Here is a 23,416-nt window from a genome sequence, read left to right as displayed (position 1 = left end):
GAGGTTAAACAACAGTGTTTTTCCCTATTATTATTTTCAGAATTTGCTAATATTGATCTTTGTTTTCTCAAACTGCAAAGTCATAGTTTTTTTCTGGTTCTTTCAAATTTTCACTTCTTTATTCATAATTAAATAAAAATAATATCAAAATAGCCAATAGCGAATTAGCTATAGTTTAATACAGTAATATCATCTATCTCATAGTGAATGTTAGTATATTTAATCACTGGCCAGCCAGTTTTAGTGATTCCATATTCATATCTGAATGAATAGTGAATATTGTGCAAATTTTATAGGATTCATAGAACATCAATTTAGGATTCTGCCATTAATGCACACACACACAGATGTAAATGTTCCACAACAAAATATATTTATGAGGATATCTGACAATAAGAAAAATTACATTTGGTTGGCTAGGAATTACAGATCAAAGACATTAATGAGAAGAGACATTCAAAATAAATAGGCAGGGTTATACCAACCAAGCACTGGGAATGAATTTTTGAGTGTGAGATAACATAGATACAATAAATCAAATCTTTGTCCTAGGAAGGCAGAAAAATAAGGGCTGAATTATTAGCTACCCTTTATGCTAGCCAAGAAAATGGAAAGTTTAAACTTGCAGTAAAAATTTTAAGTTGCTGGAGAAAAAAGGCATATCGCAAAGTGCAGAATACTGTTAAAATATTATGATCCTAAAGACACAGTGTTCTTATGTTAATTCCTCCTAAAGTACATGCTGGTTTCAACGGCAAACAACAAAACTTTAAGTAATGGAAATTTAATTCCTTCAAAACAAATAATGTTGGGACTTATAATTTGAAATAAGACAAATTATATTTTATATTCAAGCCAACTAGTACACCTTTCTAAACACATTTATTTGGTATCATGTCTCTTTAAAATAATTGAATTATGTTTCCAAAGCACACTGAGGACTGTGATACAAATATGAATTCAGGATAACTTAAACTGTGAGTCATGTTAAATAACTTGTTTGTGTACGTGCCTTTGAGTCAGTGTTGATTCCTAATCACTGGACTAGCTCCTGTAGTTTTCTTGGCAAGATTTCAGAAGCCATTGTCTCCCTTCCAGGGCTAAGAGGGAGAGACTAGCCTGAGTCTCCTACATGACTTCATGGCTAAACCAAGATTATAAATCATGGACTCCTGGTTTCAAGCCTGATGCCTTAACCATTAACATCAAATTGGCTCTATTAGATAACTTGCATCTTCTTTTGTTTACATTTTACTGAAATAAAGTTATGGAAGGCTGAAATTTCACATTAAAATACAGATCCTATTTTTTCTTATCCAATGAAAAAACAATTAGGGAATGTTTTCTTTTTTTCATAATTACAGTCTATAGGAAAGTAAGACTAATCTAGTTTGGATTTAAGTTTTAAGACCAGATTTTTACAAACAAGAACTTCTTGTATTAATTAAAGCAGGGGTGTCAATTTTGTGGCCCGCGGGCTGGATGCGTCATGTGCTGGCCACGCCCACCACTATTTTAGCGAAGGGGGAAAACATGATACATCATGTGATGCCGTGAGTTTTGATAACCATGAATTAAAATAATAAAATGAAGTTCATACTTTTATACTGTGTAAGAAGACACTGATAAAATCAAGTATAGGTTTGGATCTGGTAACAGTAGATTCCACAAACATAAAGTATCTCGGGTTTTGTTCTTGAAGTAAGTGGAAAAAGAACAAGTTTTTCAAGTTGCTATAATACTAGCATTATTATTAACCAATGATCTAATTCGATTATGTGATGGATTAATATGCAAAATAAACCAATAACAAAATAACATGTAACATAGATTTTTTTTAGTTTAGCAACAAGCTAACCAGCATAACAAACCAAGTTTTCAGATACTTTTCCATTTTTTTCTGATCCTCATTAACTAAGGAGTCAGAATTCTATTCAATTCTCATTGTTTAGTTGTTCTCACTAATTCTCACGAAACTCTTTGAACTATTAGGTGTATTTATAAATCTTAGCATTATATAGTCATATATTCCAAAACCATATTTTTGTCTACGTTATGATTTTGGCTACACAAATATGGTACTTAAAAATGAGTTCATTATTTGTATGTAGAATGAATGTTTTACTTCTTTAGATCATGAATGGGAAACATTTTTAATCCCAAAATTCTGAAAACTTGTTCACTGATGGTTAAAAATTGATACCAACTCATAGTTGCATGTATCTTTTGTGGCGGTACACACAGACCCAGGCACTATGCAAAAGAATGGTGGAAGCAAGTACCATCTGTCATTCTGTCACCTGACATATAAACTGTACTAGATAGTAGCTGGAATCTGGGAAAAGAATCAGATAAAAAGTTTTCACACAGAAAGAGTAGCAGTGGTGGTGAGGGAAATTGGTCAAGAAAAAAAAATAGATGAGTAGTATGCAAAACTAGAAATTGGAATGCTGAAGAGAGACAGATTCCAAAGTGACTTAAAGAGGAATTGGCATCCAGGTTACTATGTAAAATGGACAATACATGAGATGTCTGTACCTTGCACAGATATTTAGATTGAGATCTAAAGACACACAAAAAAGGATACTGGTTTTCTAACTGGGAGAGGTGGCCAGCTACATTTTAATTGTTTGATTAAGCCCTTCTAGAAATTAATAGCAATTAAATTTTGACATATTACAATAGGCTTCCTTTGATTTTAAAACAGCAGTTGCTAATGCCAACAGGGAGATAGTTAATCTAGCAGACCATAAAGAAACTGGCTACATTCCATCCATCTTTGAAAGCAGATATCAAAGTGAGGCAAAGGCAGAGAGAGTACTGTTTGTATGCATTAGATCTGTTTGTATGCATTAGCTGAATTCCACTTGTGAATTACGACTGGAAAAGTCAAACTTTGAATGAAAATGATGTCTTTGTACCCTTGTTATTCTAAGAATACAGGAAAAAGTTGATATATTTTCCAATATGACTATTATATGTTGTATTTTGTCTGATCAATCCAGAGAACAGATTATATATTATGTCCTAAATTCCATAGACCCTTCCCATTTCCAGTGGTGTAGTACCATATCAAATCATTGGCTATAAGCTCTTATTAATCTGTTGGGCCCTAGTAAATGTAGTTATAATTTCATGATTGTCTACCAATACCTTAGATAAAATGATAGTTTAATCAGTGGTTTAATTAAGATGGCTACTACTTTTAACATCAAAACATACTTGCATAAGGTCAACTTATTTTAACCCTTTTTTTTAACTTAAACTTACATTGGATCTATAATACAAAATATTTTAGACTGTGAAATATCAACTTTGTTTGCAGTAAAAAACAATTTTTCTTCATGTTTGGCTCTGAAGCATATCTTTTGTTCTGATGATAATATAGAAGAACTTCTTTCTAGTAGCTGCTTAGAGAGGCATTTGTCTAAGGAGATGAGGTTCAAATAGGTCTTTCTGTTCATTTTGAGAAGCTTTCAAGGCTGAATAGCTGTGTGGCAAAATGTTATAAAAGAGTACTTTAAGGATAAAACATTTAGTTACAATAATAACTTTTATAGACCTCCAGTAACATGTCAAAATGTTTCTGTTAATTTCTATGTACATTGGAAAATAATAACAGGGAAAATTAACGTGGGAAAAAAAATTAAGGTTACCATCCTACAATTTTCATAAGTTTATCCTCCAGACCAGTGGTAGTCAACCTGGTCCTACCGTCCACTAGTGGGCGTTCCAGCTTTCATGGTGGGCGGTAGAGGTTTTGTCCAATACTGAAGCACTTTCCTTTTTTTTAATTTAATTGACTTTTTAAAAAAATTTCATAGCATTATTTAAAAACATTTTCATTAGGTTTTCATAAAATTCCCTGTGACAATTTAAATTTCTGAAAATATACTATTTGTATTGGCCGCACATAAGTTTAGTTCACGTTATGTAAGTAAAACTAAATGGCGCTATAGTGTGACTGCAAACAAAAGAGCCTCATCCCAGAATAGCTCATGCATCTCCCCCCCACACACCACCCAGCTGTAACAGACAAGCAGAGCTGGTAGCCGGCGCCCCACCCCTCCAAACCCAATCTATGGAACCAGTGGGCAGTTAGAAAATTTTACTACTAACCGGTGGGCAGTTAGAAAATTTTACTACTAACAGAGATACAAAAGTGGGTGGTAGGTATAAAAAGGTTGACTACCCCTGCCCCAGACCTTCAAAGAGTTAAAGGAGCCAAGTATTTTTGCATACTTTGGATCAAACTGTCAGAACTGATTTCCCAATTTAAAAAACTACAGAAATAAATTTCATCTAGCTATCCCTTAAATAACGTTTCAAAAACATACTATAGTATAGTCCTCAGCTTAGGGTGGCAATTGAGGGCAATGTCACATGACTGCATTGTTCAATGGCAACAATTCTGGCATTCCTTGTTGCTGTCATTAAGCAAGGATTGCATGCATCTTTAAGTGAAGTCACATTACTATAATTTCCAACTTCTTGCTGGTGTCTCATTGATTTCTTCATGGAAAATTAGTTGGGAGTATTAGAAATCACATGATCATAGTCACAGAAATGTCATAATCACGAGCTGAATCACAATCACATGACTACAGGAATGCTATGACAGCTGAAACTACAAGGACATTTATGTACCAATTGTTTAGTACCATGGTAATTTTAAATAGATGCTGAACAAATGGTTGTAACCTGAGAATACCTGTAACATAAATGAAAAAAATGTTTTGAACACCACACTATGATACACTAGGAAGGTGGAATATATAGCTTCCTCTACACTATTGTAGTATACAGAGCTTCTTTTTTGATACTCTTAAAATCCAATTCTTATTTTTACAATTGTTCTATTTCTTACACACAAAGACAAGAACCATTTTGCAAAACTGTGAGTAAAATATTAAAGCAGCTGCATTCTTTGAAAGGCTAGCAAATGTTTTAAAACCTGATTCACTACAATTGCCCATCGCTCCATAAATGATTCCATCAGAAATGCTCCCTATGCATACACCCACATTCAGGTGGAGAAACAGAAGCAGTTTTTCAAAGCAACTGAGTGAGCTGTTCAGAGCTTCTGCCTCCACATGTTGACAGTTTGCAAAGCAATGCTTTTGAATAATTCCCACACAAATACATTAACATACGGTGTGCATTCTTTTTAATATTTGTTTTGTTTTAAACACAACAATTTTTAATTTCAAATATGTGTCTAACTTCACTACAGTAGTTATTTAACACAATGACATGGACTTGAGGTTGGATTCCAGTGGTATTTTACAGAAATCATACCTGATTTTTTCACTATTTCTGTTTTCTTCATATACTGGCTGAGATTCTTTATTATAAGGAGTTCTGTGTATCTCTCTGGAGACTGGGAAGTGGTAAATAGGAAAATGTGTATGTTCTGCATCATTATCATCTAGAGGATGTAAAGATACAAAATCATGTATTCAATTTTACTTAAAGTATACAAAATAATTAACACAGGAGCACATTCAAATCTTACATTCAAATCTTAGTAAAATTGCAACAGCTAACTTCATAAATTTATAACTGGTATATAAAAAATACAGCTTATAAATGTTCTGTTGCAAAAGTTACTAATCTGAATATTTTATGTCACCTGGTCCCTGAGAATATTATTCCAGCACAGCAGGATAATCAATAAAAATGGAAGAAACAGAAAAATTACTGGAAAAGGGCCTTTGTTACTGTTTTATCAATTAAATTGTCAAAACTGAGATGAATTTTTAAATCGGGGAAAAAACATTTAAAAGGTGTTTATGCAATAACTAAATGTATGACTCACCAACAATGAAATTATTTAAAAGCATGCAACCATACTCCATACACTTTTATAATACTGTATTTATTTCAAAATGTTTTAATGAAGGCTCTTTGCTATTCATTCATCTTTATACTATTATTATAGTATTGGGAAATAATGCTTTTATTCTACATTAAAACATTCTGAAAATGTTCAAAACATAATTGTCTTATGACAAATTTATTGGAGCTTGTTCTTTTCTGTAATTCTGTAATTAATTAAAAAGATATAGTTTGTTTTACCAAAAGGTGAATATGATGCATGCTCATTAATGAAGCTTTCTACTTTGTTTTTCTTCCTGGCATCTCTGGAGGCTTTCCAATTTGTCAGGAACTGTCTTTCCATTTCTTTTATTTCTTTTCCATCCAGCAATTCTGAGGAAATGTTGTAATATGTAAATTAACAGACAGCTTTATATTTTTAGGAAGGCAGAACAGCATTTTTGTTGTCAAAGATATTGCTCATTTTCTATCATCAATGCTATTATACCTGAAAAACCACCAAATTCTTGATCATTTGACTTTAATTCTACTGTACTAGTACGTATGAGCTGGACAACTGATGAATATCTTGTTATCGTACAATAGTGAAAAGGATAGACCTTAAAACTGTAAAATAGTTGCTACAATAACAAAAAGACAGAGAAGCAAAACAACCTCTCTGCTGCTCACTTAGACTGATATCTATAATTACCGTGCAGGATAAATGATATACATGTGGTCTATGTCAAATATAATTTTAGTAATATAACCCAATATAAGCCACCTGGGAAAGCCAAGAAAAATCATCAAAACCATAAAAAAGCAAAAGTTAGAATATTTTGGACATGTGATGCGACACCCAGAAAAATACAGCATACTTCATTTAATCCTCCAAGGAAAGATTGAAGGCAAATGAGATCCAAGCAGAAGAACAACATCATGACTTCAAAATCTAAGGGACTGGTTTGGACAAAACTCAACAGCACTTTTTCAGCTGTTGATAAAAATAGGATTGCCAACATGATCACCAATGTCTGATGACGGATATGGCACAAGAAGAAGAAGCCAACTGTTCAATAATATAGCATTAATGGAAAGAAAGATGACTCTGAATTTAAGATACTCCCCCCACAAAGAAAGATATTAAAAATAATTAAATGTAGATAAAAATCTTGGTAGTAAGTAATTGTCAGCCTAGAGTTATCAACTCCAACTTAAGTTCTAAAGATTTTCCCCAAAACATACACACCGTAAATGTAAGTAATATACTTGCATACACACAGGCTACATCTCTTTCTAACTCTGTCTCTCTGTACGTACTGTATGTATGTGTGTGAAACCACACTCCAAAGGAAAAGCCATGACAAAAAGTATACTATTTATTGAATTAATCCAGTTAATCCTCCATTTATGATTAAAAGGCCCAAAATCTTGATTGCTGAGTGTAGTAGTTATTAAATGAGATGCCATGTGACCGATTCACTCAATGACCGCAGTTCTGGCTCTATTTATTTATTAGATTTATATTTGTTTGTTTATTTATAAGATTTATATGGATGTCCACTCACCCTCAGTGACTCTGGGCATCTTGCAAACAATAAAAACTCAATATAAAAAGAATAAAGCAATAATCTCCCACCCCCCTGGTGACAACAAAAATCAAATGAGCCACGTGATGGGCTCCATTATTCTCGGTTCCCCAGGCTCATTGGCAGAATAGGTGTTCAAGGCCCCGTGAAAGAGTGTCAAAGTGGGGGCCACTCTAATCTCTGTGAGGATGCTGTTCCAAAAAAAGGGAGGAGGTTCTTCTTCTTAGTTCTACCAAAGGTACCTCCTTAAGAAATGGGACCCGCAACATTCCCTGCCTCCCCGCTCTAGTGGGTTGGATGGATGTAACTGGGAAGAGACAGTCCTTCAAATAACTTGATCCTAACTCAAGAAAGGCTTTAAAAGTGACAACCAGCATCTTGAATTGCACCCGGAAGCAAATCGGCAACCAAGGCAGCTCCCCAGGAGAGGTGACATATCTGCAGTCCTAGGTCTGCAAAATGTGGGCCGCTGCGTTTTGAACAAACTGGAACTTCCAGATGCTTTTCAAGGGCAGCCCCATCTAGAGTGCATTGCAATAGTCAAGATGGGAGGTGACTGCAATCATTAAGCGACTATGTGTGTTATTAAATGGAGGGCCGTGGAGAGGACCTCGGCCTTCTGGGTATGTTGAGGCAGGGAGAGGGCTTGGGCACTCTACCCATACCACCAAATAGGATGATCATGGGAATGATGACATTTGCTAGCATTTTCATCAGATTTGAGGTCTGTTCTTCCAGCACATTGAGAGATTTCTAGAAGGCTGAGAAAGCTGGAGATCACTAGTTTTGTCTCCTCCAGAGGGGGTGAAACAATGGCATTCTTTAAAATGCTAATGAATGCCAGAGTTCTGAAAGGCTTAGAACAATGGCAGTTGCTCGTGTTTTCATCAGATCTGAGGTCCATTTCACCAGTGCACAGGTGGATTTCCTCTCCCTCTGCTTGCAACCTTCTCTGTCAGCTTCTCCATTGACTTTCTGGGGGAAAGATGGGGAAAATTGCTAATGGCAATCACACGATCTCAGGACACTTGAAAACCAGTTGTAAATGTGAACAAATTGCCAAATGCCCAAAATGTGGTCATGTGACTGGAGGAGCTAGTGGAGTGTTTTATAAGCAAGAAATACTTTGTGCACTGTAAAGCACACGTTCTGAGGCAGCCATGACTGTGAACTGTTGTTAAACGGCTGGTCATAAGTTGAGGACTACCTATAACTAATTATTTGCATTTAAAATAAGATACTTATTTTATAAAATTATACAATACAGAAGTATTGTTGATATATGTCTAGCAGAAACACAATAAAGGAAAAAGAAACAAAATGATGATGACGAGAAAGGGGAAATAAAAAGAGGAGGAATGAAATTGAATGCAAAAGAGGTAGGGAAAAAAGGGGTTGAAATTCATCAGGCAACTTTCCAAGTAAAGCTGATCTTCAAAAGCAACAATTTTTTGCAGCACAGAAGTTTTCCTCTATTGGTACCTTATGCTAATTCTTTTATATTCACAATTTCTGTTCTTAGTATTGTAATGATGTAGTCTTCCCCAATTCATAGGAAATTATTTTGAAACAATTTGTTTTCCTAAAATTTAACGTATTTGCTAGTTTATCTACTGACACATTATAATTCTACTAATTCTACTCATTATTTATAATCTTAAAAACAGCTTTAATTATGCAAATTGTATAAACAAATACATGAAAGTAAAAGCTGATGGAGCAGTTATATTAGTAACATTCAGGGCTGAGGGATAGCATTCTTTGATTTATATCCTGCCTCAGGCAGCAGACATAGCATAGCATCCCTCCTGCTACCCTGTGATACAGATTAAGTTGAGAAGAAATAAAGTCATTCAGCAAGCTTCTCAGGCTGACCACCACAAGACACCACATTTGACCAGATACTGATACTGTACATCATGATCAGACATAGAAAGCTAGATTTTATTCACGGAGATTGAATGGATCATTATATTTTAGATTACTGCACTGCATTAGGTTTGGATGATTATGTTTTAGATTACTGCACTGCATTAGGTTTAGAAACCACTTCAATCTAAGTGGGGGGGGTTTACCTAATGTCAAGCTCCTATATACAACTCTTTATATTACTTCCACCTACCTCTTTCTCTATTTTTAAACAATGTATAATGAAACGAACAAAATGTTAAAAAGTTATGGTATTTATGTAGTTACTTACCAAGCATATCTAAATTATATTAAAGTAGCCAATCTTTACACTCTCGAAAGCATGTCACAACTTTTGAGCACCCTAATGTTTGGAAATTGAAAGCTGAAAATTTTGACCCGCCCTAAATATCCTGTGTGGTATTTCAGTTACATTAACTACCAGGAGGCATTACATAACTGGTTTTATCTTTATTAGGAATTTAGTAAGGAACTATTACTAGGAATTTTATTAGATCCTATATCTTATGGAATATTTCAAACTCTATCTCAATGATGCCTGTCCAATTTTAATCATCAGAACATGCTGGCTCTCACAGATAATTTGTGAAGCCCTCAATAAATGTCTTTTTCCGTTAACTTGCCCAAGACATAGAACAGTCTTCTGAGGGAATTATGTTTCATATTCAGTGGAAGATTTTGGGCACAAAAGTGTTATCAATGCCTGTGATAACTATGCTGGGTACTCTGCAGTAACACATTTTATTATTGCCCTCTTTTATAATTATTTTAATTCTAGTTTGGTCCAGGACTGCACAAAAGAGAACTTTATGAGGAAGAAGAAGTGGAGAGACAAGCTTGATTAAGTTTTTCTTCTTAAAGATCTCTAAATCTGATTTTGGAAGGACATTCTAAAACTGGCTCTGTTTTGATCCTGACCCCATATGTGAAGAAGTGTTTCATTTTATGGAAGTTCAAATGGACTGACTCTCCTCATTTTAAGATACAATAGTTTTATCAAAGTGCAGGATATACAATAATATACAGCTTTCAGATAACTTTAAAAACATGTCTGATAATTGGACAGATTATAATTTGAAATAAGATAAAATTGCTTCTGTTTTTGTAATTTGGATGGCCTCAGAATTGATGGGAAGCAGAACTGAGTGCAAGTGGGATTAGATGGCTTCAACTGGAGAAAATATTGTGCAGCAGATTCACTGGAAAACAGTGGAATTTAACATGTGTAATGATCTTGACTCCTGGGTCATAGTCCATGCATCAATGGCTAATAAATCAATACATATGAAATGAAAGAACAATCTCTGAAATTTAGATATTTTTACCAAGAGATTTTGACTGCAGTATTACTTTGTCTCGGTATTTTGGCTTATGACAAAGAGGATTCCCATTCAGCTCCATTTTGTATAACTTAGTCCATATACTCAGAACAAATTCCAAGTCCTGGAATTAACAAAGAAAAACACCACTTATCTAGTCAAAATATTACAACTAAATTTATAAACCTTTTTTTGATTAGTTGTAACATGTTTCATTTATTTCAAAAGATGTTATTAAATTTAATAACACAATCAAATATCCATGTAGTTAAAAATACATTTTATCCACAATATTCATAAATGGTATTTTGATAGCTATTTTACTTCTTTATTCATAACTGTAGTCTATTGTTGTGTTTTTACTATCTCATGAAAGTTTAAATATAAATGTAAACCAGAAAAAACACCAACATTAACTGCACTGTTCTGTAGCCTCCCTAAATTTTGCAAAAACATATTTGTAAACATTGGAAGCTAATAGCATTTAATATAGGACAATTATTCAGATCTTTTGGCTGTAAATACAAATTATTATTAAACCAAGCTAAACAAATTCAAGAAAAAGCATATTTGGGATACTTTTTGTATCACAAATTGTAATAATGCCATATATGATAGAAACCACAGCATATATGAAACTATAGAAACTATGGAAACATTGTTAGAAACACGAAACTAATGTTTGGGAAACAATTTCTCTTCCTTTTCCTTCTTAGAATGGTACATTTTGTAATACTTTATCAGTATATTTTTGTTTGGATTTTGAAAGAAACTGATGGAACAGAAAGGTAGAAGATTCCTCTCTTAATCTCTATTGCTCCCTATAGTCCTCCAGTTGTTTTATTCTAACTCCATCCCACTGGTACTCAACCATTGTGTATAATTATCATATCTGTCTACTAGTTTGGGGTATATTTGAACCTAGATCTTTCTAACACTTTAGCCATATACTATGCTCTATCTGTCTAGATATTTGATAAAGGTGGTTATCAAGTATTTGGCAAAGACAATGAGGGAAAACTGAATTATTCTCTTTTCTTTCTGTGACAAAGGCTGAATAATATAATTTCAATTTAAATGCATCATTAAAAGGAATTATGCAACACTGGTTTGTACATTATCTCCAATCTAGTTACATATAGATAGGTAAACTAATATAGTATCTGAAATGCTGGAATACTCATATGAATGTACCGTACATAATTTATTCTGAAATAATTTCTATGTTGTATCTTTTCCTAAATTCACCTTGTTATGAAATCTACAAAGTTCAAGGAAGTATTATCAATAAAACTGAATGTTCAAAAGAATAAAACTTGATATTCATTAATTTGCAATTTGAACAAGCCAAAAATGAAAACTCAAAAGGATTTTAGTGCTACTTGCCAAGTTTACTATAGAAGACATTCTGTAATCTATTTTCTTTCTATATAATTAATTTTTTGCAAAAGAATAAAGTCTCCTTTGAGTTTGATTCCTGGTAAATTCATGGATGCATGAAATAGCTATTTTTGTCAATAAAAATGTTAATTAATAATAAGCAAATTAAATTTATTATAATTAATATTTATAACATTAGACCTACATACCTTATCCTGTATATTTAGGTTTAAAACTGTATGTTTGAGCAATTTTGCTTTTAATGGCTAAAATTAAAGCAAAGTTTATAAACAAATGCTGCCTTTGCTCACAATCATCCCCTTTTTTATTTTTACAAATTTATCCAGACCTATGAAATAGAGCCTTTGTTAAACACATAATAGTATCATCCTCACCTTGTACATTTGATTTAAAAATGTACTTAAAAATTAATTCAATTAAATGTTATTTTGAAAATTCAAAACAGTATATTTCTTGGAATTCTGAAATCCATTTAATTTTGAAGAATGCATAGAATTTTTAGGTTTTCATTAATTAAGTTTGTTGATCAATTATTCAGAATATCTTTACTCTAGTTTTGTGATGGCGAACATATGGCACATGTGCCACAGGTGGCACATGAAGCCATATCAATGGGCACCGAGCATTACCCTAGTTCAGCTCCGGTGTGCATGCGCACACTGGCCAGCTGATTTTCGGGCCATCTAGGCCTACCAGAAGTCAGGAAACAGGCTGTTTCTGGCCTGCGGAGGGCCTCCGGGGGTGTGGGGAAGGCCATTTTTGCCCTCCCCAGGCTCCTAGAAAGGCTCTGGAGCCTGGGGAAAACAAAAAACTGGCCTACCATGCCCAGCGTGCCATCACATGCCAAAGCGGGGGGAGGGGGGAATTATGTACGCATCTGCAGGGGAGTGGGGCACATTAAATTATGGCTGTGGGCACAAGCGTGTGTGACCCCCCCTCCCCCTGCTTTTGGCACACGATGGCAAAAAGATTCCCCATCACTGCTCTAGTTTACCTAAGAATGCACTTATTCTATGCTGAAATATTACTTTTGGATATTCCCTACTTGTTCACTGCTGTCCTGTCTCCAATAAACTGCTTTCACTTTACATCCTTTCAATAAGCTATACTAAAGGGACTACATAGTTTTTTGGGCAGTCTTTATTTGATAAATGATCATGTCATGTTATCACTTAGAGGTCTGCTACAAAATACTAAAAAGCAAATTGTATTCTAGGTTCATGATGGGGGTGGGAGGGTATAAAAGCCTCAGATGTCATTCATAGCACAAACTATAGCCTTCTTCCCAATTAGTGATAGTCATTTAAACCTACATTTGACCAATGCACTCCAATTTTTATTGGCTGTGTCTAGTTCAAATAGCTAACTACATCTGCAGATAGCAATTTGTCATCATTCTGACGGTCTGTCATTATCTCTTTCAAAAAATCTATATATTTTTTCTTGTACCTGACTGAATTGTGAAGTGAAGGAATCCATCTTTTTGATATCTAGTGTCATAATCAATAATGGCAAAGGTTGAATACATTAAATATTTACAGCCAAATCTTCAAAATACCAAAGCCTTCTGAAATAAATAGGACTTGTATTGCTGAATGTATTATAAAATAATCTGGATTTATGAGATATAGATAGACAACTTCCTAATAATTAGGACATGTCATTGCTTTCATCCTGTTCTCCGGTATACATGACGTAATAAGAAGCACTATACATTACATCATAGTGAATGGAATTAAAAGGAAATAAAAAAATAAAGAAATGGAATCTTCTCTAAGTATTGCAAAATGTCACTTGTTTAAAAATTCAGTTCCTTAAACATCACCCTCCAAATTGTACTGTTTGACTTAACAGTAGTTGTAGACTTTGCTACTGAGATTTTAGCAACAAATTGAAATTCTGAAAATTGTGATAATAAGAAGCTAAGTGCATGAGTCATCAGATAAGGACCCAGAAATCATTGTATAAAGAAAGAATATTCTGTTATGCATTGACACATGCCCAAAAAAAGGGAAATCTTTGTCCAATTTGGTTTGATAGAAATAGCTAACATTTTGAATTGATAACAAATGTATTTAGATGTAATTTTCAAAGCTTACAGAATTAGCAAGGTCTATTGTTTAAAACACTTCCAAAACAAACCAGAAACTTTAAAAAAATCTGAAAGACAAAAATATAAATTCTGTTCAAAGTCAATTTTAACACTTAGCTTTAGTCCAATTTGTTTGAAGTTTTGTAACTTTTTTGCTCCTGTTTAGGTTATAAATTTAAAAGCTTAATTTTATATATGAAGTTAAAATTAATATCTATTCATTTCAATGAAATGCCTCTAAGCTAGGGGGGATTTAAATTAATCTAATTATACAAGTATATTTTAATCCATGAAGTAATATATGAAATAGATTATTACAATATTTACAGTCGTCTTATATTTACAATGTAAATATATATTCTGTGTGAAGGGTTTCCCCCAATTTTCTGTGTTAGAAATCTCTATAATCCAAATGTATTAAACTTTAACATCAACAACTTTTTAAGATTCATCTATCATAAAACTATCTGCTCATAAATTTGTAAATAAAAATTTGCACAATAAAAGGATACCATAATTCAAGAGGCGATTGTCAATTGTTAAAATTCTTGTCCAATTATTGAAATAATATTTATTTTCATTTATGCAATTTATCAGTTTGCATTGCTTTTATTACCTTCATGTGATGAAGTTGGTTGTCAACAGCTATAAGATGGGAAATATTTTCCAGAATAGATAAGTCACTTAATTCATCAATATTATTATTGCTGATATTCAAAACTGATAAAGATTTCTGTAATAAACCAAAACATATATTTATCCCAAATACAAAACAATATTCAAGTGCAGCAATTGTATGCAGTTAATTTATTATTTATTTATTTATTTATTTTGATTTTTATACTGCCCTTCTCCCGAAGGACTCAGGGCGGTGTACAGGCATAAATAAAAAACAAACAATACAATATACAAATTTAAAATGCGTATTAAAAAACTTATTATAATTGGCCTAGAAAACATTAAGATAAATAGAGAACTAAAACCCCATTTAAAATTAATATTAATATTAAAAAATTTAAAAACCGATAAAAAATTTAAGCCAGCCCCGCGCGAATAAAAAGATGTGTCTTCAGTTCGCGGCGAAAGGTCCGAAGGTCAGGTATTTGGCGTAAACCCGGGGGAAGCTCGTTCCAGAGTGTGGGAGCCCCCACAGAGAAGGACCTTCCCCTGGGGGCCGCCAGCCGACATTGCTTGGCGGACGGCACCCTGAGAAGTCTCTCTCTGTGAGAGCGTACAGGTCGGTGGGAGGCGTGAGGCAGCAGTAGGCGGTCCCGTAAGTACCCAGGTCCTAAGCCATGGAGCGCTTTAAAGGTCGTAACCAAAACCTTAAAGTGCACTCGAAAGGCCACAGGTAGCCAGTGCAGTCTGCGCAGGAGCGGTGTTACGTGGGAGCTACGTGCAGCTCCCTCTATTACCCGCGCAGCTGCATTCTGGACTAACTGAAGCCTCCGAGCGCACCTCAAGGGGAGCCCCATGTAGAGAGAAAATTTGAGAGAAAACCTGATTAAAATGTAAAATTTTCTTAAATGTACAAAAGCTTAAGCAGTACAACAAAAATACTTATAATTCTGGTTCGAAACAATCTTGAAACTCATAGTTAATGATTTGTTAAAATGGAGTAAATAACTATTAAAAGGTTTAGTAAAATCGATACAATTCAATACACAATCCTCTTCCAACTGTTTTATGTAATCTATTTTGATGTGCATGGTAAGGGGAAGAAGGTGGTATCTTTTCATTTTTAGAAAGGAAGTTAGGTAAAGTAATATGATATACTCTAAATGCCTTGCTTCAGTTATTTAAACCTCAGAAAAAATACCAGTAATATAAAATAAAATATAAATTTTCAAATAAAAATATTATATCTTCCAATTATCAGTATATTGTTTGAAAAATATGGCAAAATGTCTTTTTTCCAATAAATACTGATAGTTCTGCAGATAAATCTCCAAAGAAAATTATATTGTATAAGAGTTAACATATCTTTTAATTAAGACTCAAAGAACAATTGCATCCATATTATACAGCAGGAGATACTTAGAAATTTTGTTTGCTTTAAGAAAGGTAAAGTAGACAAGACAATCTGATTTTGAAAAAAAAAATATGTATGATGCACTTTATCCTATGGTATTAGAGGAGATATTAATTATCCTTAGATATTGCCCAGAAACTTTAGCGTGTGGGTCAAAAAAAGTTAGTTGAATCTAAAGCAGTATTTTTTTACAGTGTGGACATAAATTCTCCAAGCTTTATCATCCATATATGTCTACACTAGCTAATTGTTCATGAGCACAATGGTAATAATAAAATGAAACCATTAAAAAATTCTAAGAGTTTACAATACTTATAAAGTATTGTAATTGTCAGGTTGATTGGGTTAAATCATATTATCATAGGCAAGTAAAGTACTGAAAATAAAAGCAATAAAAACAAACAAATGAATTTTGATGGGAGAAAATAAAGGTTATAGCTAGGCCAGTTAAAATTATTTAAGATAGGTTTTGTAGAAAATTACTTTTTAAATATATATGCATAGTATGATGTTCATAAAGCTGGGAGACTCATGTAACAGAACGCTAAAATGTTACAATATTCTGCACTGTTATTTTCATAATTTCTTCTGAATACAGAAAGCATAGTAAGGTTTAATTATTAAAACTGAGGAATAAATATAGTATATACCAGATTGCTTTACAAAAAATAATTTTAAATTTTATTATTAATATGTTTTAAAAATATTTTAAATAAAGTAAATGGCACATTAACCTGATTTACGCAGTATCAGGATAAGTATACAATAGAAGCCGTTAGCAGTTTTTAATTAATGTCTGTCACCAAATAAATTTCAGGTACAGTGTTCTTACGGATAATGAATGAAGACTTCTTGGATCAAACAAGAGCTTTTCTCCTAAGGGAAGCTGCTGGCTTTCAACATGCAATTCTCTCAGTTCCTCTAAAGTCTCCAAGCCTTCCACTACAGTGATACAGTTGCCACCCAAATATCTGGAAATAGAACAAAATAGAAAGATCTTTCATTTTATAATTTCTTTTAAAATGCATATTTTCTGGAAAATAAAAAATCAATTATGTTACTGAATAATTTCACTATTTCAGAAGTAAAATCAATAAAGCATAACATATTGCACCAATAATCAAATACAAATTAATTAATTTCTATGGGAAAAATGTGATTATATCTTATATGTTCAAGTTTATCAAGCTTCGGTTCTTGAATGCAGAGTTTGTATGAAGCTTGTGCAAAATATCATCATATAAAATATATATTCATTCCATTTTATTAGTTTAAAATTTAGATTATTATGCACAAATCAATAAAAACAGAAACATATTTTTTCACTTACAATTTTTCAAGTCTTATCAATGATTCTAGATTTTCAATTCGTATAATGCAGTTGTTCTGCAGATACAGATGTCTTAGGTTTGTCGCAAAGTCCAAGTTATGTATCTGTCTAATATTATTATCATATAAATATAGGACATTAAGATTTTTACACAAAGAAAGATCATCCTACAAGAAAAAATTGATATATGTTACTTGATAAAATTTACTGATGAGCAACAGCTTCAGCAAGATTTCAAAAGCCCTAAAATTATGTTAAACCTGCAATTTTAAGAATAGTCATAAATACATGAATACGGTTGAATAAGCTTGGGATGCATGATAAAGATTCCACATAACCTAAAGATGCATTAAATATATGATCCTTGAATAGCTGTGTTACACATCACTTTTGCATACAATAAATTATTTTAAGCACAGAGTGCTGGTTCATTTGAAAGAAAAAGAAATCTTTCTCAATGTGCCAAACTCTTACTCATGCTGAAAATAATTATTTTGCATTTGTACAATATCCCATTTCTGGAGAACATTTAACTTAAAAATACTGAACGCTTTATATAAATGTCTATATACATATATATGTCTGTCCAAACTATTTTCCTGCAAATAATTAAATAACAGCTCAACAATAAAAGACAAATTATATATATATATTATTTAAATTAAACTAATTAAGGCAAGGGCATGAAATAGAATCAGAAATTTATTTCCAACTAGAAACTTTATTAAAACAAAATATAAAATATAAATTTAATACTGGCTAAATATTAAATATAAAATAAAAGCTATATTTTTACATAATGAAAGATTACTTACAATGACATCTATATTTTTATTAGATAATTTCAGATGTGTTAGTTTTCTCAGATGTTGAGCCAAAGATTCATCTCTGCGATTCTTTTGATTAAGGCTTCTAGCAATAAGCTCCAACGTTAATCGCACCATAACTTTGTGATAAAGTTAGTTTTCCACTGCCTTAAAATAGAAATAAACAGTTGTAAACTATGCTGCCACATCATTAATTATCACATATTATCTACAACATGCACTATTAAAACATGTTTTAATTAGAGTAAATTTCCTTTACACTATCTTAGCCATTTTCTGCATAAATCAAATAATGCTTTCTACTGAACATTACACTAATTTGCATTACATTTTTATATGTTCCTGATAGCAGGAATTGTATTTTATATTTTTGCTAGCTGACTTTGTGGGTCTATCAATGCTTCCCCTAGAATCAAAAGCAGCATGCCCAGTAACAAGAGCTAAGGTATAACTGTGGAAGATGGATATCACTCCCATGTCTTGCTTCTGCTTTTAAATTTCCATGATGTATCTAGATTAACTAAATATGAAAAATAATATTATTATATAGACCTTTGGCCTGATCTAGAATCTTTTTTTGTATCAGTATATTATTGATATTATTATTTCCAACCTGTACTACTTACAATTCATTTTTTGTCCCTAATCTTACTTGGATGGATAATCATATTATTATATATGATTATATGAGTACCCAGATTGTTGGGGGCAATATGCTGACTCTGTAAACTGCTTAGAAAGGGCTGTAAAGCCCTGTGAAGTGGTATATAAGTCTAAGTGCTATTGCTATTATAGTTACAATAGTGCAAAGTCATATTTTATTAGAAGACTATACATTGATGTACAGAAAAGTAAATTTCAATTCTATCGGTATTTTGATTGTTTATTTAGGTTTAAAAAGGTACATATTTCCCTAAGTAAATTTAAATAAAATCAATTAAGTTTATTTCTGCATAGAGATACCCAAGATTGCACTATAAAGTGAAGAATTTCCTGATACACAATTATCACCATACTGATTTTTCCCATAATCTGAAGAACATTCGGGGAATACATACATGCTGAACCACAAAATCTTAATATTTTTTTGCTAAATTACTGTTACGAATAATTTGTAATTTACTAAATGCTGATGAAGAGGTACTATGAGGGGAGGGGTTGGAATGGAACCATTTCAATCTTTCACTGCCCATTGCTTGATGAACCATTTTCCTGTTATTCCAATAATGCCTTTTTTCTTACTAGCAGTTTTCTGAAATTCTATTAGGCATTCTAAAGCATTTTAAAGTAACTAATAAAATTTGTACTGTAGAACTCTTACTCCAGTTTCAGATCTGTTATCCCATTACCCCATTATGAATGCAGGGAAGCCTTAGTGTGAACAGAAAAAAGCACAAATTAATATTTCTGTATGTATTCCAATGCTTGAAACAATGCAAAGAAAATCAAAGGTTAATGGCACGGAAGATACCAGGATGGAGAACTGTTTTGATTATATTTAAGGGGGAGAACTTATTTCCTTTAAGGAAAAGCCAAGCAGAAAAAGTTCCAAAACAAGACCGGGAATTGTGTGGCTTTTAATGTTCTTTGAAGGCTGCATTAAATGAATAGATGACAAAACCTGTATTTTCTCACTGACAAAACAGCCTGTCCAATATTCACACTCCTTTTAGAAAACTCCTTTTAGTTAAGATTGATGCATAGGCAAATTATCAATGTGAGAACAGGATTTTGTTTTTACTGTCATGTTTCAGACAAATCTGAGAGCATGCAAGCAACATGTAGGCAGACTGAATGGAGGGACCCAATTTTAGAACAAAAGCAAACGAACGTAAAGGGAAGGCATCCCTCCGCAGCTCTTCTCCCCCGCTTTTTCTCCAGAACATCGCTTCAGATATGAGCTACGACTGGGAGAAATGCTTAGAAAAAAAAAAGCACACAGCAAACCGGTCCACCGGTTTCGGTATAGTGCTACTGTACAAACACCCGCCTTTTCCCCGCTTCTGTGATCAGAAAGGTCGGCAGTTCGGCGGTTCGAATCTTTAGTATAGGTCTCCTGCGTGAGCAGGGGGTTGGACTAGATGACCTCCAAAGTCCCTTCCAACTCTCTAATTGCTACCTTTCGGAAGACAATGAAAAACAGCTTACAAGGCTCGCAAGGCGACTTGTCTTCCACTCACCCCACCCCCCCCCAACCCGGACCCTCAGCTGGCTATTGCTTCAGAGCAGGCCAGAGATGGAGGCGGCAATAGCACTGTTTGTTCCGAGAAGTTTGTTGCTAACAACCTACACTTCATCCTAACGCGGCCTCCTTTTCCACACATGCGAGACCCCTATCGCGTCTGAGGCAACCACCTACATAAGCGCGCCCGCTCCTCAGCCTCAAGGGGGGAAATGGGCGGATCCTCAGCTCGGAAAGACCAGAGAAGCAAAAAGGAAAACAGAAGCCGGCAAACGGGTTGCTATAGAGATAGAAAGCCTTTAGAAGGAGCTACCTATCAAAAACCTTCAGCGAAAGGCGGGACAAGCGGAGCGCCCTTATGACAAAGGCGGCGTGAGCAGCGGAATTAGGCCTTGCTTTGGAATGGTCTTCCCTTGTCTCTTCTGTGGCGGGGGCGGTTTGTTCCGTTCGGATGAAGGCCCGAATTCTCAGCGTGATGATTTAAGCTCACCAAGGAAATTGCGCCCCCCCCCTTTTTTTGCGAGTCCCTGTTTTTTTGTTAACGTCCTGAGCTCGCTTCTAAAATAATAATAGAAAAAGAACTACAAGTCTAATACATATAATAGATACGATGGCTGGCATTAATATTTTATAATATCATATGATAACTGGCATTAATACTTTAAATACTGTTAATAATTGTTATTCAGACGTAAGTAAAAAGATATTCTGTTGATTAGGACTTACTACGAATATGCTTCACACACACACACACACATTATAGACGTGGGGTCTCCAACCTTGGCAACTTTTAAGATTTGTGAACTATAACTCCCAGAATTCCTCAGCCAGCTTTGCTGGCTGAGGAATTCTGGGAGTTGAAGTCCACAAGTCTTAAAGGTGTCAAGGCTGGAGACCTGTTACAGACAGATCAAATTTTAGTCTTCACGAAAGGTTTCACTTTTAGGGGCTAAACGGGGTAAAATAATGAGCCAAATGTGGGTTATACACAAAATTAGACTATACATGTTTTTCAATTCAGTTGGGCTTGGATTAGCCCTTTGGAGCCAGGATAAGACCATGTCAAATGTTTGAGGATCTCTTGGTGGATGAGAAAAAAAATGGCTCTTTTAATTCAAAGAACCATACTTGTTTCTAAGAACAAAAGCATATTCATAAAGTAGGCAGAGCAGTGCTTCTGAATTCTTTTCAAGTTCTTCATTCATAGTAGTCACAGAAGGCACCTGTATCTTCTGGGTAAAATTTTATGTGTTGCACTTGTAGATGGATTCCTGTGGATGGAAGCACAGAGATGGGGTTTGTTCAAGAATAGGGAAAGAGGCGATACTGTAGTACAGTATAAAACAGGTTCTCTTCAGGGACATGGGGATTATGGGTGGAAGATCAGGGATGCTCATGGGAACGAGGGGCCCAATCCTCCCTTTGGTAGTTGCTTTTCCTAGAAAGAGATGTTATTCCATTTAGTGCACCTGTAGATTTTATTGTTTAGTCAATTTAATTTTGCAGCCCAAAAAATTACATTATCAGGTTGCTTAGTTGTTCTAGTTATGCTATTGGTTTTTCATATTCTATGTTTAAAGCAAGCTGCTTGGAATCATTGGAGTTAGGTATCATGTAAATTGAATTTATAAATAAATAGTCATGCATAATCACACTGGCATCCACTCGTTCCTTGAACTTCCTCAATTAATTAGCATCACACACAGACCTTTTACATTTTTTCCTTGAATTGTAGACAGAACACTCATCAATGAGGATAGTAATAAAGCATGATCCTGGATTAAGACCAAGTTCACTTATATTCCAATAAATCCAAACAACCTGCCACCTTCATGCTTTGCCCCTCAATGTAATAAGGTTGAATGATCAGGGCCGTTTCTCAATTGCATGACTCTGGTTCATGTAAAAACTGATTTTCTGTCTGCTAAGAAGATAAGGAATGTTCTGCTAAATCAGACAATGCATAGTCCAAGGTATATAGTCCAAGGTCTGATCCTATGGTGGCCAATTAGATGTCTATAGAAACCTGTCAGGAGATGAATACAATCGTATTCTTGTTGTTTCCCAAACATACACACAATACATACCTTATTAAGAAGTATACTTCAATATACAATATAACTTTGTGTATCTTAATAATACATAAGCTATTATAATTAAGGAAATATTGGTATTTTTTTTCCTTTTTCACATCCTAAGTTTGGAAGAATACTTAAAATTTGTTGTAAAGATTTTTTGTGTGAATTTCTCCTGAGGATTCTCCTGAGGTTCTCCTGAAGGGCTAGATTTTCTGTGCTGAAAGAGTATCCTGCACCAATGACTTCAGGTTCTGAAATTACTTTATGTAAGTTCATGAAGTGCTAAAGCCAAAAAATACATTGATAGCTTGATCAGTGTAGGAATGATTACAGCTTTAGAACCAAAGTTCTACATCTCTTCAAAGGATGGTATTCATCAGATGTGACTAAATGCTATCCTATAAATTCTAGTCTAGGATAATGCATTAAGCTTACAAGGAATAACTAAAAAACATTCACAAATTTAGCACTTATATTTTGTGTGCATAAACTAAGATGCCCTCAATTTCAGTTTGATTCATGTTATTGCATCCATGCAGTTTCTTCAGAATATTATGCATTCTTCCAGGATGATTTTTTTAAACTTCTCACTCTAGTCAAGAGCCCTGGAATTATTAGGTACTTTTTTCTCTTTTCAAAATACTAACAAGGACCAGCCACTCAATTTCCAAGATAAGCCACAATCAAGTATGTGCTGCCACCTGTATAAATGAAAGATTTGACTTTGAGAAACAATTGTGAACCAAACCATGGATTCATTGAAAGAGAAGCATTTCCACTGCAGGGGAGATTGTGTAGATGGGTAGGCACAGTTCAGGAA

The 23,416-nt window shown here is 33.9% G+C and overlaps 1 protein-coding gene and 1 long non-coding RNA gene across 4 annotated transcripts in view; one reads left to right on the top strand and one right to left on the bottom strand.

The window, feature by feature from the left end:
- LOC131194567 (uncharacterized) overlaps nt 1–17,133 on the top strand; it is a 32,093-nt gene extending 14,960 nt beyond the window's left edge. For both annotated transcript variants that reach the window (XR_009154225.1, XR_009154226.1), the window contains exon 3: nt 16,997–17,133. This is a non-coding gene — a long non-coding RNA (uncharacterized LOC131194567). The remainder of the gene's footprint in view (nt 1–16,996) is intronic.
- Nucleotides 384–23,351, bottom strand: PPP1R42 (protein phosphatase 1 regulatory subunit 42). Of its 2 annotated transcripts, XM_058175700.1 has the most exons (9): nt 21,647–23,351; nt 18,325–18,483; nt 17,510–17,676; nt 17,012–17,150; nt 14,764–14,880; nt 10,661–10,778; nt 6,079–6,210; nt 5,299–5,428; nt 384–3,490 (listed from the first exon to the last, which is right to left on the bottom strand). In XM_058175700.1, the coding sequence occupies exons 2-9, from the start codon at nt 18,451–18,453 to the stop codon at nt 3,412–3,414; spliced, it is 1,011 nt and encodes a 336-aa protein (XP_058031683.1). In that variant the 5' UTR covers nt 18,454–18,483; nt 21,647–23,351; the 3' UTR covers nt 384–3,411. The 2 variants fall into 2 exon arrangements, 1 of the variants encoding a protein (XP_058031683.1); XR_009154222.1 differs by lacking the exons at nt 384–3,490; nt 10,661–10,778; nt 21,647–23,351 and having other exon boundaries at nt 5,303–5,428; nt 18,325–21,281.
- Between the last annotated feature and the right edge of the window lie 65 nt (nt 23,352–23,416).

The sequence above is a fragment of the Ahaetulla prasina genome, chromosome 3 (assembly GCF_028640845.1).
Source record: "Ahaetulla prasina isolate Xishuangbanna chromosome 3, ASM2864084v1, whole genome shotgun sequence".
NCBI lineage: Eukaryota > Metazoa > Chordata > Lepidosauria > Squamata > Colubridae > Ahaetulla > Ahaetulla prasina.
Note: the sequence above shows the minus strand (reverse complement) of the source record. Positions and strands in the feature narration are given on the sequence as shown.

Excerpts from the sequence above, each read along its gene's own strand:
- PPP1R42 (XM_058175700.1), bottom strand. The coding sequence starts at position 18,453 with ATGGTGCGATTAACGTTGGAGCTTATTGCTAGAAGCCTTAATCAAAAG. Across the intron at positions 17,677-18,324 it reads ATAAAAATATAGATGTCATT|GATGATCTTTCTTTGTGTAA; the intron begins GTAAGTAATCTT and ends TTTTTCTTGTAG. Across the intron at positions 3,491-5,298 it reads AGAAATAGTGAAAAAATCAG|CTATTCAGCCTTGAAAGCTT; the intron begins GTATGATTTCTG and ends TTTGCCACACAG.